The 20,174-nt window shown below is 50.0% G+C and overlaps 1 protein-coding gene across 1 annotated transcript in view; it reads right to left on the reverse strand.

Moving 5' to 3' along the window:
• Positions 1–20,174, reverse strand: part of LGR6 (leucine rich repeat containing G protein-coupled receptor 6) — a gene marked incomplete at its 3' end in the record, with an annotated part of 105,562 nt that overhangs the window by 60,342 nt on the left and 25,046 nt on the right. Inside the window, exons 2-3 of the mRNA XM_083878661.1 lie at positions 15,574–15,645; positions 4,175–4,246 (exon numbers count right to left, since the gene is read on the reverse strand). Of these exons, the coding sequence (XP_083734787.1) occupies positions 4,175–4,246; positions 15,574–15,645 (144 nt within the window). The remainder of the gene's footprint in view (positions 1–4,174; positions 4,247–15,573; positions 15,646–20,174) is intronic.

The raw sequence follows: 20,174 nt of genomic DNA on the forward strand, positions 1-20,174 counted from the left end.
GTGGAGTTTGGGGTGGGATTCCTCCTTGGCCAGCAGGCCCTGCCCTTGCTGCAGCACGTTCAGCCAGGAGTCAGAGCAGGGGCAATCCTGGCTGTGCAGGGCAGGGTTTGGTGGAGGATTCCTGGGCAAGGGTGGGATGTCTGGGGCAGCACAAGTCAGCCCCAGGGCCAGCTGGGATGGAAGCTTTCTGGCTGATGCAGCTCCAGCCAAGACATTTGTAGGTGAGAGGCATCCAGGCAGCTCATGAGGGGGTCTGGAAGGATGGATAATCTTCCAGTTTTCCAGATACTCTCATTAAGCAGCATATAGAAAGCTCCAAGGCTGGGAGAACACAGACCAAGGAGTTAATTTTGCAAGAGAAGGAGCTTGCAGAGGAATCAAAACTGCCCGTGGAGTGGCTCCCAATGATCCTGGCAATGAAGTTTGCACTGAGGAGCATCAGAGGGGAGGATGTGGGTGCCCCCTGGGAGAGATGCACCCCCAAAGCCTCTGCAAAGGGATGGATGTCGTTTTAATCTTTAGCCTTCTGATGATTGTTTACATCCTTTCTTCTGGAGTCTCTCAAAACAATGGAGATTGTTTTTATTCCTCTCTCTGTGACGGACTTCTGAATTGACCATTGAGGTCAGAGAGGTGTTCTTTCCACCTACCAATCCTCAACCAGGTTCCCAATCCTGCTTAAACCCTAAACCATAATAAACTGTCTTTTTTTTTCCTCACTTCAACCAAACGAATGAGTGTGGTCTTTTCGTGTCAGATGGACCTGCCAGGGGAGAATCCTTCTGCTGCTGAGCCTCCACCCTGCCAGCCTGCCCTTGTCTGAGGGGGCTGAGGAGACCACCCCTCACCTTTCCCTTGGCTGGTTCCAGGCTCCATGAAGGTCTCAGCCTGTCCCAGCATTTTTGTGGGATGATGTTTTGTTGTCGTGGGGCTGTTGGGCTCTTCCCCCTGCTCCATTCCAAATCTCCACACACCTGCTCCCCTGGCTGTACCCCTGCCTGGTTTCTGCACAGGCCTATCTCCATGGCCACTTTCCAGGTGGTTTTTTGTGCAGTGAAGGAGCCAGAGGAGGCAGAGCCAAGAATCTGGTCCAGGTTCCAGCACCTCTGGGATTCACTGCGAGGGCAGGGACAGGACCATCTGCACAGGCAGGTTTGTGGGGAGGAATTCCCAGGGTGTTTCCCATCCTTTTTTAAAACATAAACTAATTCTTTGGGAAGAGTGGGAAAGCACCAGGCCCCTTCAGAGCCCAGGAAACATGAGAGAGTTTACTTGTGGACCTGCAGATGATTGCAATCAGCCCTAGGGCTCTAAGACAATAAAATTAAACCAGGAAAATTGTTTCCATCCCCAGGTATCAGCAACATCCCTGTCACCAGAGGTAAGATTTTTGACCCTGCAGTGAGTCAGGTCCTGAATCCCCCCCTGGTGATGTTTGGGGCAGCCATTCCCAACTACAGCCTCACCTGGCACCTGTCAAACCTCACCTGAGCTGTGACACAACATCCACATCTATAAACACAACATCCTCAATATCCCTGTTACCATCTACCCCAAAACCTGCAATTCCTTGTCTCCTTCTATGGAGAACAAATATTTCCTTATTTACTGCAGCAGCAGCCTGTCCTGGAAGGTTTGTGTCCATCCTCATTCCCCAGTGTCACGCCAAATGTCACCCAGTGTCACTGGCACAGCCTGGCTGAGAGCAAAGCACCAGCTCTGGCTCTCACAGGACAGCCTGGAGCAAATCTCTCATTTCCCAGATGGAATCCCAGAATCACAGAATGTGTAGATTGGAAGAGACCTTCAAGATCATCGAGTCCAACCCAGCCCTGACACCTCAACTGGGTCATGGCATCGAGTGCCACATCCAGTTTCCTTTTAAACACACCCAGGGATGGTGACTCCACCACCTCCCTGGGCAGAGCATTCCAGTATTTAATCACTCTTTCTGTGAAAAACTTCTTCCTGATATCCAACCTGTATTTCCCTTGGTGCAGGTTAAGACTGTGTCCTCTTGTTCTGTCAGTGCTGCTGGAGAAAGAGACCAACCTGAGCACAGTCACCCTTCAGGGGGTTATAGAGTGATCAGGTCACCTCTGAGTCTCCTTTTCTCCAGCTAAACACCCCCAGCTCCCTCAGTCATTCTTCATCTGGTTTGTTTTCCAATCCCTTCACCAGCTTTGTTGCCTCCTCTGGACACGTTCAAGTGTCTCAATGTCCATCCTGAACTGAGGGGCCGGAACTGGACACAGCACTCAACGTCCTCCCTAAACTGGACACAGCACTTCAATGTCCATCCCAAACTGGACACAGCACTCAACGTCCTCCCTAAACTGGACACAGCACTCAATGTCCATCCCAAACTGAACACAGCACTCAATGTCCATCCCAAACTGGACACAGCACTCAATGTCCATTAAACTGAGGGCCCAGAACAAATGCCCTGATCCTCCAAGCCTCTCCTGCTCTGGGGTCACTGGTGAGCGTGTCCCTGTCGGTGTCACTGAGCCCTGCCCTGGGCCAGGAGGGCAGAGCACACACCCTCCCCGCCCTGCAGGCTCTGGGGTGGCTCTGGGAACTGCTGCATTAGTCCTCACCGGGGCCTGACACAAACAGAATTGATCAAAAGCACCTTTAAAAGCTCCCGAGTCCCCAGAGCAGAAGGCTCCTCTTGTTGAAGTTGGGTGGGAGAGCTGCGGTTTCTCCTCAGTTCCTTTGATTTGTTGCCTAATGCAGGGGATGGATAAATCTCTAAGCCCTGAGATTTAGGGCAGGATTCATACTTTACATCTTCAGAAGACGTAGTAAACAGCCTTATACTCTCTAATCCTGGGAGCAGGTTCGTACCTGCTCTCTCTGCACAAACTGGACCAGCTACAACAATTTCACATTGTGGCTGAGTTCAAAACATCCCCTTGGGGATGAAATGTTTATTGCAGAAGGGTTTTTTTTTTAAGATGGTTCCTTAGGGAGAAAAGGGACTCCCACTCAACATCCTGCACAGACCCTGGGGACTGTGACACAGATAAAAAAAGCAGAGTGGCTCCACGAGCAGTGGGACAGGTAGGAAGGTGTGAGTGTTGGTGCCACAGCAGAGCCAGCTCAGCTGAGTGTGGCTTCTAAAGCTTTTTTCTCTTAGACCTTCCCCTCTGGCCAGCAGGGGTGGGTGTCCTGCCTGCAATGCCTTTATTAATTAGGGTTTAGCAGATGCCAGGCACAGCCTGGTGGCTGCAGTGCTCCTGTCCCCATCACCTCTGGGGCAGGCTGAGATCCCTGAGGTCAGATGGATCCCTGGGGTCAGGCTGGGGTCCCTAAGGTCAGGCTGGGGTCCCCGAGGTCAGACTGGATCCCTGAGGTCAGACTGGATCCCTGAGGTCAGACTGGATCCCTGAGGTCAGGATGGGGTCCCTGAGGTCAGATGGATCCCTGAGGTCAGTTTGGCATCCCTGAGGTCAGGGTTGGACCCCTGAGGCAGACTGGGGTCCCTGGGGGCAGGCTGAGATCCCTGAGGTCAGGCTGGATCCCTGAGGTCAGGCTGAGATCCCTGAGGTCAGGCTGGATCCCTGAGGTCAGGGTGGATCCCTGAGGTCAGGCTGAGATCCCTGAGGTCAGGGTGGATCCCTGAGGTCAGGCTGGATCCCTGGGGTCAGGCTGGATCCCTGAGGTCAGGCTGGATCCCTAAGGTCAGGCTGGATCCCTGAGGTCAGGCTGGGGTCCCTGAGGTCAGTTTGGGGTCCCTGGGGCAGGCTGGGATCCCCGAGCTCAGGCTGCCCAAGGCTCTCAGCCTGCCCAGGTCACTCCAGAGCCCTGCAGAGACCTCCTGGGCTGTGAAGAGCTCTGTGGTGAGCACAATGAGCTGGACAGAGCACAGGACCTTTCCCCAGCACCTCCCTGACTGCAGAGCCCATGAGCTGCTCCAACCCAGCCCTGACACAGCAGCAGAGCAGGTGGGGGCCAATTTGGGCTCTGGACTCCACATCTGGGGAGCACTTTAGAGGGAGTTTGGTGAGTTTTGTGCAAAATGTGAAACCTCTGCAGACTCTCCCTGGGCACAGATGCCCATGGGGGACCTGCTCACAGTCTGTGGGGTGGGACACAGCTCAGCACAGGGCATGTTTGTCACTGTGGGGTTTAACCACTGCAGGGCCAGGGGTTGCTCACAGTTACTTACAGAATCTTCAGGCTGTAGAGGCCAGAGAAAGCTTCCCCTGGGATCCTGGAGATCTGGTTTCCAGAGAGGCGTCTGCAGGGGGAAAGAAGAGCCAGTGGTGTGTCAACAGCCTTGTGGTGACAGTCCCTTGTCTGCAGAGGATTAACAGCCCTTCCATCTGCCACTGTCCCCTGCAGAGGAGCTGCAGCACCTGCAGCTGAGCCACAGTCCTGAGCTCGGAGCAGCCTCTGCACATCATCCCCTCACCCAGCCTGAGGGACAGGCAAAGGAAATCACAGCTCCTGCCAGGCCTGAATTTTCATTTTCATTTTCATTTTCATTTTCATTTTCATTTTCATTTTCAATTTCATTTTCAGCATCCAGAGACACCCCATGGCTTAAAGACATTTCCTGGATGGACACAGAGGTCTCCCGTGCACAGAAATTACAGTGAGTGACCAGCCTGCAGCCCCTGCCCTGTGCCAGGCCCTGGCAGAGAGAGCAGAGAGATGGGAGAACTATTTCTGCTCATGGGAGAGCTGTCCCTAAGTCCTGATGGATGAGGATAAAGGGATGGGAGAGGAGGACAAAGCAAAGAGCAGCATCATGATGGAAAATGGGACATAGAGCAAAGAGAGGGGAGAACATTCTGAACTTACTGAAAGAAAGAATTTATCAAAGGAAACCCATGGGATTTGTCATTATCCAGCATTACCTGGTCTCAGAACTCAAATTTTAACACGGCCCAGACCAGGCTGGGGAATTAAAAGGTATTTATTTGTATTTTTCACCAACATTAGAAACTGCATCACTGTTATCACCAGGACTATGGTGAGGACTCCACTCCTGGTGGAGCCAGGAGTGAAATCCAGGACTCCTCAATCCAGCCTTGACTGAGAGAAGAGGTCAAGACCTTTCTCTTTCTCCTCCTTTTTCACTCATGGGGACAAACACGGATGAAGTCCCAGCACCCAACAGCCAGAAATTATGAAGACAGGTTCAACAACCTGATTAACACCCTAAATCTGGGGAAGAAACTTGTCTACTTGACTCAGAGTGAAAATTTGTGACCAGGCTCATCATCTTCACTCTCACAGAAAGTCCAAACCAGGTCCAAGAAGTTGGGCATAGATCTGCCAAAGGTATTCCTTAAACTTTGACAAAGATTTTGGAGTTTTTTAGGTATTTTATCCTGGAAGGACAGAGGTGTGGAGGCTGAGCGATGCAGTCCTGGCTCTGCAGAGTCACCGAGGGGAGATTTGGGAGTTTTTTAGGTATTTTATCCTGGAAGAACAGAGGTGTGGAGGCTGAGCAATGCAGCCAGGGCTCTGCAGAGTCACCAAGGGGAGATTTGGAGTTTTTTAGGTATTTTATCCTGGAAGGACACAGCTGTGGAGGCTGAGCAATGCAGCTAGGGCTGTGCAGAGTCACCGAGGGGAGATTTGGGATTTTTTTAGGTATTTTATCCTGGAAGGACACAGGTGTGGAGGCTGAGCAATGCAGTCCTGGCTCTGCAGAGCCACCGAGGGGACTGAGATGTTTTGGGCAGCCACTCTCACCTGTGGCAGGACAGGAGTGTGTGGGTGCCCTGGTGCTCTCCATCTCTCCCCTGGGGAATCTGGATTAAATTGCTCCCATAATGAACCCTCTGACAGCACAAACAGCACAGGGTCGTCTCTTTAATGTGTGCGAGCAGGTTGGGACCTGCCTCCTGCAGCTCCTGCAGCGCCTGCAGGGCCGGGCTATTTGTCACTTGGGGGCTGTGATTTGGGGTAATTGCACCTTTTGATTGCTGATTTCCACATGGGAGGGGAGTGTTGTGCAGGGTTTGCCTGGAGGGGAGATGTTTCCTCAGCCTGGTCCCTGTACCCATCTTTACCTGGGCTGTCTGTCCTCACCTCCCTGGAGCTCACACCTCCCCTGGGCTAATTGTGCCTCTCTTGTTCACTTTCCTGGGTGTGTTTGAGTGTTTGCCAGGTCCCTGCGTGGATCTGGAACCTCCAGGATTAGCAGGAGAGGAATGTGGGGCTGAAATGGAGCCCAAGATGGGCTCAGGATGGTGGTGAGGAGCTCCAGGTGCTGGTGGCACCTCAGGACTGTGGGTGACACGGAACAAAGGGAATACACTGGAGGGTGACACAGAATAAAAGGGAAAATAACACTGTGGTGGATCCTCTGGTTTCACTGGGTCCTGTCTCAGGTGAATTTAGAGGTCCCAAAGCAGCCCCCAGCCCCAGATAAGCCCCCAAGGCTCAGTGTTGCTGCACAAGTTTCTGTCCTTGGGATTTTACACTGAGTCTGTGCCTTGTCCCTGGGTCACTCCTGGTCTCTGGCTCTTCTCCATACTTTTACCTGTGATAACTACACTACTCTCAGTAACACATTTGTGACTTGCAATTCTTCTCTCTGATGGATGTTTTTCACATGGACCAAAATCAAAGCCTGTGTCCTCCTGGGCTCTGTGCCAGGCAAACCCCCCTGCACAGACCCCAGACCCTCTTTTTCAGGTCCCAGGCCTCTCTACCGAGGTCTGTGACTTTCCAGGGTGCCCAGAGGGATGCCCTGGACTCCAACACATCCCTGCCACTGAGGCAGCCCAGCTCCTCTCCCCAGGGTTAGAGGTCCATGCCAAGCCAGGAGCACAAAGGGAGGCAACAACCACAGCCACTTCTCTGAATTCACCTCCCAAGGTGAGTTAACAGTGTTATTGGGGTCCAGAGTGGGCTTTGTTCACTTCTCTGCAGAGACTGGGAGGTGGGACGTGCCTGTGTTTGTGCACACGGTGAGTTTTCACTTTCCTGGAGGGGTGTGTGGGTGGGATGTGCACACAGGGGTGGGAGCTGAGGGGTTTGGAGGTTTGCTGGACCTCCCAGGACAGGTGCTGCAGGATGCTGGGGGTGTAGCCAGGTGTCCCACCTGTCCAGGAGCAGCACAGGGATGGGTGAGGCTGTTGGGGTTCCCTGTCAGGCAGGGAGGGTGAGCACTGGAAGCCTGGCATAGAACCACAGAACAGTTTGAGCTGGAAGGGACCTTAAAGCTCATCCAGTTCCACCCCTGCCATGGGCAGGGACACCTTTCACTGTCCCAGGTGGCTCCAAGCCCCGTCCAGCCTGGCCTTGGACACTCCCAGGGATCCAGGAGCAGCCTCAGCTTCTCTGGGCACCCTGTGCCAGGGCCTCACCACCCTCACATGGAACAATTCCTTCCCAATCTCCCATCTGAGCCTGCCCTCAGCCATTCCCTGTGTCCTGTCACTCCAGGCCCTTGCCCAAAGTCCCACCCCATCCCCCCCTGGAGCCCCTTTAGGCATGGGAAGGGGCTCTGAGCTCTCCTTGGAGCTTCTCCCCTCCAGATGAGCACCCCCAGCTCTCCCAGCCTGGCTCCAGAGCAGAGGGGCTGCAGCTCTTGGAGCATCTTCCTGCCCATCCTTGGCTTTCACACCATTAACTCCCATGGCAGTTCATGTAGGAGACCCAAGACATAAAATCTTCCTCCCTCTGTCCAAGGTCACTTGGTAGTCTCCCAAGTGTTTGGTTCCCTCTGTCCCTGTCACTCCAATCTCCAGAAATCCCCCTGCTTGGCAGACAGGCCCCCATTGAATAGATGTGCAGAACTCAGATCCCACAGGAAACGCAGCGAAACGGTTCCTTCCTTTCCATTTAAAATGGAACAATAACATTTGAGCTGATGCTGCCAGAGTGACAATCCCCTGAGAACAGCTCCTAATTTACTCCTTCTGTGGAGGAGACTGGGGAGAATAACCCCATCAAGAAGGACAGGGGAGGCACTGCCTTTGCCCTGAGCACAGGGAAGAGGAGGATGAATTTCTGGTCCAGAGCACACGAGCTCAGCTCAGGGTTCTTTTTAGGATAGATTTGATTTAGTGATTTGTCCTGCTGTCCTGAGGTTTACACCATGGAATAGGGTTGGGAAAAAGAGAAAACTCTGGATTTAAAGTGACCTATAGAAGGAGGAGAGAAGGGGCAGGTAGAAGGGGAGGATGGGACCTGGATATATATATATATATATATATATATATATGGAGCAGGGCTGTATTTCTGGTCCACAGCACATGAACTCAGCTCTGTGCCTGCTCAAGCCTCTTTTTAGGATAAATTTAATTCAGTGATTTGTCCTGCTGTCCTGAGGTTTACACCATGGAATAGGGTTGGGAAAAAGAGAAAGCTCTGGATTTAAAGTGACTGATAAAAGAAAGAGAGAAGGGGCAGGTAGAAGCGGAGGGTGGCAGCTGGATGTGGCTGGCTCGTTTCAGAAACCTCCTGGTGGATTTTACATTCTGCCCCCTCCCCCTCTTCCACCACTCCCGTGATTTCTGGGAACATTCCTCCAGGCTTTGATCTGCATTCCCAATACACTCCAAGTTGGAACACACTCATGGCTTTACCACCATACGGTTCCTCCTGTTCGGTTACCACAGGGCTCAACCCTCCTGTATCTTTTGGGCTCCTTGGTCATGCTACAACTTCCATGGCACGCCCTGGGGCTGTGCTGGGCAAGATGGCTCATGCCAGCTGCTCAGGCAGCTCGGTGATGCTCTTATCGCTCCCATTAGGAGGCAGGAACGTTGCCCATTGGCAGGACAGGACAGACATGTGTGTCCAGATCCCCCAGTTGAAGTTTTCTCCTTGTGCCAAATTTTTATTGAGCGCGTCGGCCGCCCCACTTTGATCTGGGGGTTGGTTTCCCAGATCTCGAGGCAGAGTGCCCAGACACTTCCACGCTCCTGCCCCAAACTGTGTCATCACGCCAAGGCTGAGCCTTCCCCGGGGCACACGGCGGGGACCACAGGCCTGGTGAGTTTGTTCTCGTGCTGGTGCAAAGCAGGAATGAAGCCAATTAAGCCGACAAGTGAAAACACGGAGAGAAAAAAGGGCCAGGCCTGGACTCTTCCTTCTCACACAGGAATCTGCAGCTGGTCCTGGTCTGGTATCATCCTGGAGATGCCTCTAATGTGGTCTTTGCTGTCTCACTGCATCCCTGAGGAGAAGACTGTGCCTGTTTCTCTCTCTCTGCTCGCTGTACCCCCCCCTCGAATGCCTGTTCCAACTCGATAGATTGATCGCATTTGTTCTTTTGTTTATGGTCCTCAAGCCAGTTTTCAACCCACACAAATGTTCATAGGCAAGTTTGGGTTCACTTGCCAAGTATGATTAGTAAGACACAGCTCCTTAATGAACAGGACACTGAGGAGCTTCGCTCCATCTCTTTATATCATAAACTGCAAAGGTTTTCAGTGTGTTTTGAGCAGTTTTGATTTTTGACTCTACTTTTGGTGCCCCATTTGGGGTACCCCAGCACTGGAAAGCAGTTTTGAGGAAAACTAGGATTAGCTATCCTAACCAGCAAGGATTTTTTTCAGTTGCTGAACACTTTCCCTCGGTCTAAATGGAGTAGAAATAGAATGGAAATCTCTACATTTTCAACACATTTTGAATTTGATTTGGGAGCTGCAACACCTCGGCCTCATTGGTCAATATTCATGATAAATGACCCCTTAGAATCTCTTCTCTCCTGCCGGTGCTGAGGACAGTCCTCACACCACGCACAGGGACGACCTTTGGAAGGCATCATCATCAGAGGAATTATTCTCTAACTCTCCCTGTGCTTTTGCTGACCCACTGAATTGATGAGCAGCACCATCCTCTGCTGAGGACTGGACAGAAAGTCCTGGATGAACCAGAGCCGGTCTCCTCATTGCCAGCGAGTTGTCCCCTGGTGCCTTCTCTGCACAGGAGCTGTGCAGAGTCCTGGGGGAACCACAAAGGCCAACAATTCAGAGCTGCAGCTCTTTGGGTATCCTGGAAATGGAGGGCTGTGACTACCAAGGGAGCACTCAGTGATTCTGCCTCCAAATCCCAGCTTGGCAAAGCAAGGTCATGGCCCTACAGGTGTTTATGTCTCCATAAGGGGCCTCTCCAGCCTGATGTGTCATGGAAACCCACCAAAGCTGCTGTCTCGGGGGTCCCCTACTCCAGACACGTTATTGTTCTGCTCCAGCTCCTCACCACAGTGCCAGGAGCTGTGAGCACTGCCCAGAAATGCCATTCCCCCTTCCAGGGAGGAGCTGTGGCTGCCTAAGGAGTCGTGCCCCACTGTCAGCACTGCTGCAAGAGTGACATTGCCTTGGGGTGAGACCCAGAGTGGATGTTGCAGATCCCTGTGAGATGATGAGGGCCATGGGGGGCTCCAACAGCAGCCAAAGGAACCCCAAAAACAGCTCTGGTGCCCCATGAGCTGTGATGGCTCCATTGGGAAGAAGTGGCTCCATTGGTCTCTAGACCCACACAGGAAGAGGAGTGTTGGAGTCCAGGACATCCCTTTGGATGAGCTGGGACCCGAGAAAGAGAATTTGAGCCCTGGGCAGGGGGTGTGGAGCTGCTCCAGGGGGGTTGGAGACCTTGGCACAGCCCAGGAAAACACTGAGTTTGATCTCAGCCCATGGGAGAAACTTCCAGCACAAGGAGAGGAATTGCAAATCACCAGGAAGTGAAAATAGTAGTTTAGCACAGTAGAAGATGCAAAATTCAGTAGTTTTAAGGTTTTTAGAATAGAGGTAAATGGGGGACAAGATGGTGGGATTTGGGTGGTGCCTCGTGTCCCTCTCCTTCTCCCCCGCCCTCCATCCCCTGGGGTGGTGATGATACAAGATAGATAGAGTGGGTTGGGTCAAAGCAGAAGTGACCCTTTTAGTGTGAGCACTGGGCATTGGTGTGAAATAGTAAATAACCTACACGTAATTATCTGTAGAAATGTAATTATCTGTATAAATGTGAGGTGACCCCCATCGGGGGCAGTCCCCTCGTGTCCCAGCCCTGTCCAGACCTCAGCTGGGAGCAGAGAAAAACTCTGAGACATCAAATAATAAACAACTGGAGAAACCAGAAAACAAGGCCTTGAAGACTCCGCTTCTTTGTAGGGCCAAGGACTTTAAACAACCTGAATCTCGGGTGAGAAAACCAACCCGAGAGAAGAGTGGGAAGAGAGTTCCCTCACAGGTGCAAGGCTGGAGAAGAGAGGATTTCTGCATCCACATTCCCAGCACACATTTTTATTTCCTTGTGCTCTTGAGCAGCTCCTGGCTCCCCCAGCCTGGCGAAGACCAGAGCAGGCGCTGAGCGCTCCCCGTGACAGTGAGTCCCTCTGCCCTGGAGGCCCCAGAAGAGGCAGGTGAAAGAGCCAGTGGCTGGGAAGGGGTCTGATCTTGCCGCTGTGGCCCGAGGCAGGAGGTGAATGGCAATGAACACCTGCCTTTGGCTGCAGTTTCTCCTCTTGGCACCGGCGCTCGCGCTCGGATTCAAAGCGCGGTAACAAAGCCCTCGCCGGCGAACACATTTCAACATGTTATTATTCCCAGGCTGGCTTTCAAGATCTCTTTCTATTCCTTCTGTACTGATTGCTCTTGTTTCTCTTGGCTCCCAGCTCTGGCTTTTCAGGCTTCATTAACTGGAATTTATTAGCAACTTTAAACAATCTTCCCGCTGCCAAAAAAAGAGAGGGAAAGAAAAGAAGAAGGAAAAAAAAAAAAAAAAAAAAAGGAAAGAAACAAAGAGGAGAAATACTAAACTCTGGGCTGCTCCCTGCCTGTGTGAGGCCCAGCTCTGAACACCTCCATTCTCTGCAGGTTTTTGTTGGAGGGAAAGTCTGGTGAGTGACTGGGCTGGGGCTGTGCCTGCTCAGAAGCCTCTGGAGGCGGAGGAGCCAGAAGGGAGCAAAACCTGGGCATGGCCACTGATGGACCCTTTGCCATTGTCTCTTTGGAGTCTGGAGAATCTGGGCATCCCCTGAGCATGAGGACTGACTGCACTCACAACACCTGCCCTGAGCAGCTCTCAGTAAAAACAAACACCCAGCAGGGCACACTTGAGGACCTGCTCTCCTCGCTGGACAGATGAAAATAACTTCACTCAGACCACACAGGGAGGGAGTGAGCTGTGCCCTGATCTGTGCCCTAAGCTCAGCATCCCCTCTGAGCCCATTGGGGACACGTTTGGTGTCCAGTGCAGAGATGACCCATGAGACACAGCCTGGGGGTCATGGGTGCCTTGAGGCTCTGCTGTCCTCAGCACCCTCGGGTGCCACCCTGCTCTCACCTCCACCCAGTGTGAGTGTTTGCAGAGATTTAATGCACTCAGGGCTCCAGTGGGCCCAGCAATCTGGATTTCTGGATTGAAACCAGGCACATTTGTCCTCAGTGTCCACGGGACGCTGCCCCACTGATTTTTTCAGCCTTCTGATATTTACATTTTTGTATTGGAGTCCTCACACATCGTAACATAAACAAAGTGGATTGTTTTTCCTCTCTGTGATGGACTTCTAGTTTGACCAGTGGGGTCAGAGAGGTGTCAACCTCACAGCCCAATTGCTGATCAAACGTGACACTGGGATAGCTGGATTTGGGACACCTGGATTTGGGACATCTGGACTTGGGACACCTGGATTTGGGATACCTGGATCACCTGGATTTGGGACACCTGGATTTGGGACACCTGGATTTGGGATACCTGGATTTGGGATACCTGAATCACCTGGATTTGGGATACCTGGATTTGGGACACCTGGATTTGGGATACCTGGATTTGGGACACCTGGATTTGGGACACCTGGATTTGGGATACCTGGATTTGGGACACCTGGATTTGAGATACCTGGATTTGGGATACCTGGATTTGGGACACCTGGATTTGGGATACCTGGATTTGGGATACCTGGATCACCTGGATTTGGGACACCTGGATTTGGGACACCTGGATTTGGGATACCTGGATCACCTGGATTTGGGACACCTGGATTTGGGACACCTGGATTTGAGATACCTGGATTTGGGATACCTGGATTTGGGACACCTGGACAGTCCCTCACTGCCCAGAAAGGGTTTCTGCTCTTCACTCACTTGGCATGTCCCAGCATGGGCAGCTCTGCCATGGGGATAAAGACAAAAGGCCTGATCTCGTGTCACCCTGGCAATGTGTCCCAGGCGGATGAAATCAGCAGAGATCTGAGCTGTGAAACCTGAACAAACTTCCCTTGAGGATGCCTAAACAAGCAGGATTTGTTTGCTCGACTCTCATGCGTGTCCTGGCACAGAGGGTGATCCCAGGCTGAATGTCATGGTGCTGATGTAATGCTGTGGTGGGGATGGAAATTTGGTGGAGATACAAATGAAAAGAGCAGGGGAAATGCCAGGCAAGTTGCATTATTGGTCCATGACAGCCCTGTGAATGCTCTACAAACTGTCCCTGTCCAGCTGCTGTTGTTGAAACAATCACTTTTAATTTGCCATAATATATAAAATCCTTCTTTGCTTGATTTCATATAAACAAATTGATTTCCATAAATAGGATTATTATGTTACTGTTATCAAATTCAAACAGGCACTTTGCTATGCACAGATAAATGATGCTACAATTTCCATTTCTCCCTCTAACTCTGATATCAGACCTTTCCAAAGGAGGAGACTCATAACACCTCTATCAAAAATCTCATCCAACAACTCCCAATTATTATTTTTTTCCCCACATTTTCCTCTTTAAATTTTTTCCCCTTTCATTCATGATTATTTTTGGCTGTGGGGAAGCTGCCTCTTTTGGAAGCCATGAATATTTATTCGTTGCTGGTCGAGGCTGCTGTGTTTGTACATGATGTAACCTGGACACGGTTTCTTGCAGCAAGACAAGAGCTAATTGTACCCAGCAGAGTCTGCTCTGATTTGTGTAAAAAACCCCCAGTGAAGGTGCTGGGTGTCCACATTTCAACGTGGATTTTGATAAAATGAAAAGAGAAGGGTTTTTTTTTTTTGCAACATGGGAGCAAAGTGGTGAAAAGCTCACTTTCTGTGGGCAGCTCTGGCTCCAAACAGATCAAAAAAAAAAAAAAAACAAAAAAAACCAAAAAAACAACCAACCAACCAACCAAAAAAAACCAAACCAAACCAAAACAAAAACAACAAAAAAACACACACACAAAAAAAAAAAACCAACAAAAAAAAACCCCAAACCAAACCAAACCAAAACAAAAAAAAACCACAGATCAAAAAACCAAAAAAACACCAGATCAAAAAACCAAAAAAACACCAGATCAAAAAGCCAAAACAGGATCAAAAATGCCTCTTTGTCAACCTGTAAATTGCTGCTGGGGAGGGGGGTTTTGAGTGGTTGGGGTCCTTACAACTCTAATGAATTTAAAATACAGACAGATGATGGTCAGTTATGAGATCAAAAAAATCCTGCAATATAAAATCACAGAATCCTGCAATGATTTGGATTTGGAGGGACTTTAAAGCTCATTTCATTCCCATGGGGAGGGACACCTCCCACTATCCCAGGTTGCTCCAAATCCCATCCAGTGACACTCCCAGGGGATCCAGGGGCAGCCACAGCTTTTCTGGTCACCCTGTGCCTGGTCATCCTCATCCTCACAGGGTGACGTCTGTAATTCTGACATTTGGCAAAACACCATTTATGAAACGCCAGGGCTGTGCCTCGTGCTCTGATTCAGAGAAGTGAAAGTGTTTCATTTGGGCAGATTAGGTTGCAGTAACTGGTTATATACACAGTGAGTTTACAACACACATCAAATGCAGCGTTAATGTTAGTATTTCATGGATGCAATAACAGCGTTTTGAAGGAATTGTGTTTTTTTGGTTTTTTTGGTTTTTTGGTTTTTTTTTTCCAACAGGAGCTGTTGTGTTGAAAGTACCAACAGCATGAGAATAACACCTGGAGGTATTTCTCATGGTCAAGTGGAGTGAGACCATACAGGTGCAATTTACTCATGCAGGAATGGTCAAACCTCAACGTTCTGCCCCCTGGGCTCCCCGTTTTTGTTTTGTTTTTTTTTTGGGGCTCACAAAGGATTCCAGTGGTTTCTTGTGCTGCTGGTTAAATCTTTACACTTTCAGAAGTGGGGCCACTCCTTCAGTGACACACAGCCACATGCTGCTGCTGCTGCTGCCCAGGACTGGGATTTGCTGCTGTGCCTGGGAGTGTCTGCTCAGACCTGTGTGCTGGACATCTCAGCCCCTGGGGAAAACTTTTTGGGTTTCATTTCTCCAGGGTGGGTTCCCTGCAAAGTGCCCGGGGTTAATGTGTGTCTGGGCTGCAGGAGGTTCTGAAGGAGACTCTGCTGAAAAATGAATGAAGATCTCTGTTTGCTGGCTCTGTTTCAGTGTTGATTTTTCAATGGGAGATCAGGTCCTGTTTTATTTTGCCTTTTGGCACACGCATCACCTCAGCCTGGCAGTGACAACCCCAGTGCAACCCCCTAAGCTGGAACAGCAAATAAACCCTGTCCCAGCACTCAATCTGCTCCCTCCTCATCCTGCAGCTTGCAGGAACAGCACTGGAGCTGTGGGCAGTGCCACAGTGTCCTCAGAAATGTCCCCAAGCATCCCCTGTACTCACAGCTCCTCCAGGAATCGCAGGTGCCGGAGAGCCCCGGGCTGCAGCTGGCTGATGTTGTTCATGCTCAGGTCCCTGGCAGGAAAAAAAAAAAACAGACAGAGGATTCTGATCAGTCTTGGAGTTGGTTTGCATGGGATAAACCTCAGTGCCAGGCTCTGTGTCCCCTCTTTGTCTGTGCAAAGAGCATTTCAGTATTAATGGCTGGTCAGAGTCTGGGCTGTGCCTGCAGAGGGATGGAGAGGAGAGGAGAGGAGAGGAGAGGAGAGGAGAGGAGAGGAGAGGAGAGGAGAGGAGAGGAGAGGAGAGGAGAGGAGAGGAGAGGAGAGGAGAGGAGAGGAGAGGAGAGGAGAGGAGAGGAGAGGAGAGGAGAGGAGAGGAGAGGAGAGGAGAGGAGAGGAGAGGAGAGGAGAGGAGAGGAGAGGAGAGGAGAGGAGAGGAGAGGAGAGGAGAGGAGAGGAGAGGAGAGGAGAGGAGAGGAGAGGAGAGGAGAGGAGAGGAGAGGAGAGGAGAGGAGAGGAGAGGAGAGGAGAGGAGAGGAGAGGAGAGGAGAGGAGAGGAGAGGAGAGGAGAGGAGGCTCCTCCAGGGTGGCTCTGCCTGGGCTTCTCCGAGTGATGGAGCAAGTTGGGACATTTCCCAACAGCACAGGCACTATTGGTGTCTCCCAAACCCCTGTGACACTGGGATAGGACCAATGGGGAATAGATGGGGCATATCCCCCTTGAGCAAAGTAACCCTGGGCAGTGTCTGGGCCACTGGAGAGTCCTGTGTGAGCACAAGGAGCTGCTCTTTGTCACTGTGCACAGACAGGGCACAGCTCAGCTCCTGGGAGCTTGGATTAAACAGCAGAGACTGATGGGTGTGATGGGAAAACGAGCAGGAACAACAACAAAATAAAGGCAATTTATTTGCTCTTTCCTTCTGCAAACCTCAGGGATTTGTGAGCCCAAGGAAGGACGTTCCCTGTGCTCCCAGCGTCACTGGGAATGTCTTGGCACTGGAAGGAGGCTGGTGCCAGGGACAAGGACAGAGGCACGAAGGAGAAAAGACCCTCAGGAGAGCCCAGCAGTAAATGAGGGATCTCTCTGAGCTGTTCCATCTGCTCAGGGCACCTCAGATCCTGCAGGTCACATCTCAAACGACCTGGAGCATCTCAGCTGCCTTTGGGCTCTGGGTAGGGAATGAGTTTGAGTTCCTCAGTAAAAAAATCTCTGAGTTTTGCTGGTAAAGAGCAGAACACCTGGAGGGGGGACACATTGGCTTCCAAATTTTGACAATTTTCCACAAAAAAAACCCCAAATCCCCACGTTCTAACCAGCTCTGTTTGGCATTGGTGGGGGCAGGTGGCACATCAGGAAGGTTGGAAGGAGTTTTTGTGTGTCCTCTGACAAAACCACACATTTCCCTGAGCCCTTTAAAAAAAATCCTCCTGGAGAAATTGACTTTTTTCTTTATAACTTTCTCCTCTCCAAAGAAGCAGCAGAAAACTCCCCAAAAAATTTACGGAAATTCAAAAATTTTGTTTTCAGAGTGAATGCAAAAAAATAAAATTATTGCCTGCACTGCTCTGTGTTCTTTATTTTGCTGATCCCGGGATAAAAGGGTTAAAATATTATTTTGTGCTGCTTCTATTTTTATTTTTAAACCCCCCAAGGGCAATCGCTACTTAGCACCCATTAAAACATATTTTTTTTTTTTTTTTTTTTTTTTTTTTTTTTTTTTTCCTTACATCAAAGTGTCTCCTGTTTGTGCTGTAATGAATCTGTCTGATGTTTTGACATGTCGTGGAACAATGCGAAAATAACGAAAAATAATGTAAAGTGAAAGGCTGTGAAAGAAAACACAGATCTGAAACATCCACGATCTCCTAAAAACTGTGAGGCACCTTCCTAAAATTGCTTTCTGCTGGCAGGGTGGAGAATATCCCCTTGTTTGCTGCAGGAAACACTTTCCAAGATGCATAAAAGTGATTTTTTTGGGTGCCCAGGGGTGATGGGGACAGGGGGACAGCAGGGGGGGTGGTGGTGGCTGCAGAGCCCAGCACAGACAGTCAGACAGACAGACAGACAGACAGCGGGGCTGAGGTGGCTGAGGATATCAAAGGTCAAATAATCTTTTTAAATCCCAGGATGGTTTGGGTTGGAAAAGACCTCAAAGTTCATCTCGTTCCACCCCCTGTCATGGCTGGGACAATTTTCACCATCTCAGATTTTTTCCAAACCCCATCCAACCTGGCCTTGGACACTTCATTCCTACTGATCTGTACCTAAAAGGAACAAAATACTCTGATTTCTGAAAAAAATCCTCCAAAAGGCAGAGGAGAGACACCATTATCCATCACTGGCAGCCTCAGAGCTCCACAGCTTGTGGCTTTTCTTTCAAAGCCTCTTTTCCCTCCCTCCTTCCCTCCCATCCTCCTGCAGCCCTGGAGCTCCTGGCCATGGTCTGAGACAAGACCTGAGACAAGGGGCTCTGTCCCACCATCTCTTTGGGCACTGCAGAAAAGCCCAGCCTGTCTTTTCAAGGTCGTTACATAGAAAAAAAAATTTGAATAATTTTATTTAAAAGTCGCTGATGTTTTGGCCGTTTGAACACTCTGGTGGTTTGCAATCCTGCAGGACTCAAGGGTAACACCCTGAAAAGGGCATCCCAAAAGAGCAAATCCTGGCAGTGGTTTTGCCAACTAATGAACAGCAAGGCAAAAGCTCCAGGGATTCATTTTTTCCCATTAATTCTCCAGTGTGACACCCTGCAGGGACCCCCAGAGCAGGGGACACCACACCCAACCTGACCAGAGTGGAATGAGCACAGACAAGTGGTGTGAATGAAGAACAAATTCCTCCAAGGGCTGGAAATAAACTTTCCCCAGCACAACCCTGGACATGGTGATTTTTTTTGTAGCCACAAGAGTAGGAGATGTTTCTCCACAGGCTGTCCATGCTTGTGTGAAAGCTGAGGCACAGGATTCTTGCCTCAAGTGTTGTGGGAGTAAATATTTGACTTATTACTCACTTAAAGAGGTTGTTGACTTGTTGCTGTGTTTTGACCAAGCTCGTGCTTTTCCTCTTAGTAAAGTCTCTTATGTTTTGTACATCCCCAACACTTGCAAGGGTGGAAATGCTTCCTGTCAGAGCAATCAGAGCCTGTTTATCTCCCCAGTGTTGGGGGTGGTTACTTCACTCAGCCACATTGAGTTAATTCAAAAGGAACTCAGGGTGTTTGAACCTTGTTGGATTATTATTATTATTTTTTTTTCTGCAGCATCCAGCAGAAGAAATGGGGATCCATGGACTAAATGGGTTGGGGGCTCATTTAGTTAATTCAAAAGGAACTCAGGGTGTTTGAACATTGTAGAATTATTCTTATTTTTTTCTGCAGCATCCAGCAGAAGAAATAGGATTCCATGGATTAAATGGGTTTAGGGGCTCCTCTGAGCTTTCTCAACTGTGTGACTTTGATTTTCCAAGCTGGGGATCTCCTCTGAGTGACTGAGGATCCAGGGAAGCCAAACAAGTGCTGGGTCTCTCATGTCTGTGTGTGGCTCTTGTCATTTGCTCTGGACAAACCATCCCAAAGGTGAAGTGCAGAAAGAATATGATTCAAATCCCAAAGTCCCCCTTAAATCCTAAAGGAAATGAGAAAGGTAGAAGAAGAAATGGGGAGCTGCAGAGGAACTGTCCAGATTCTTGCCTTTGAATGGGACAAGCCATCCCTCTCCTGTCCCAGAGCTCCCCTGTTCCTCCTTCTCCAGTGTCTGTCCTGTCTGTTCTCTCTAAAAAATATCAAATAAAAGCAAGAATTCTCTTGCTGTCAGCTCATCCTTCCTGGCTGTGTTCTGGAATGCCGCCAGTGGAGCAGAACTACTCTACTGCTCCCCAAACTGAAACTCTGCTCTCGTGTATCACCCTGCAAAGAAGCAATTCCTTTTAATGCCTCTTGCATTAGGTGTAGAAAATAGCTGTGCTTTCAAATGGCCCTGCACCAAAGCCATCGTGGCTATAATTAGTGTGATTTAACCTTCCCCCCCTTCCCCAGCTAATTCTATCATAAGCATTTCTAACTTGTACCTGCAGGAAAAAAAAAAAAAAAAAAAACACAAAAAACTGAGACACAGTTCATGGAGACTGAGCTGCTGTGATTCAGCCCTCAGACCTTACACCTCCTCTGGGCCCTCCAGGGGTTCCTTCAATTATCTGCTTTGATGTCACCTTCTTTCATGAAGAACCTTTGATTATTCACTGATTTGCTGATCTTTCTTACCCCAAAAAAAAAAAAAAAAAAAAAAAAAAAAAAAAAAAAAAAAAAAGAATGAGGTGACACAAAGACTGCTCTGGTTCCCTGGTGGGATCCTGCCACACTCTCTATGACCACAGAGTTTTAGTTCAGGGATGAGATGAGCTTTGGAGATCAAAGGGGTTGTAGGAGCATCTGTGGAGGGCAGGGAGAAGGAACTCTGCAGAGCTGAGATATTCTAGAAATATGTGGGTTTATTGCAAGGGCCGTGGGTAAAAAGGGCTTTGCCTTCAGCCACCAGCCTGGGCTGGAGGGAACCCCAAAGAGAGAGGGAGAGAGAGAGGGTGAGGTGGGGGAGAGGTAGAAGAGG

The sequence above is a fragment of the Zosterops lateralis genome, assembly GCF_965231275.1.
Source record: "Zosterops lateralis genome assembly, chromosome: 26".
In the NCBI taxonomy this organism is placed as follows: domain Eukaryota; kingdom Metazoa; phylum Chordata; class Aves; order Passeriformes; family Zosteropidae; genus Zosterops; species Zosterops lateralis.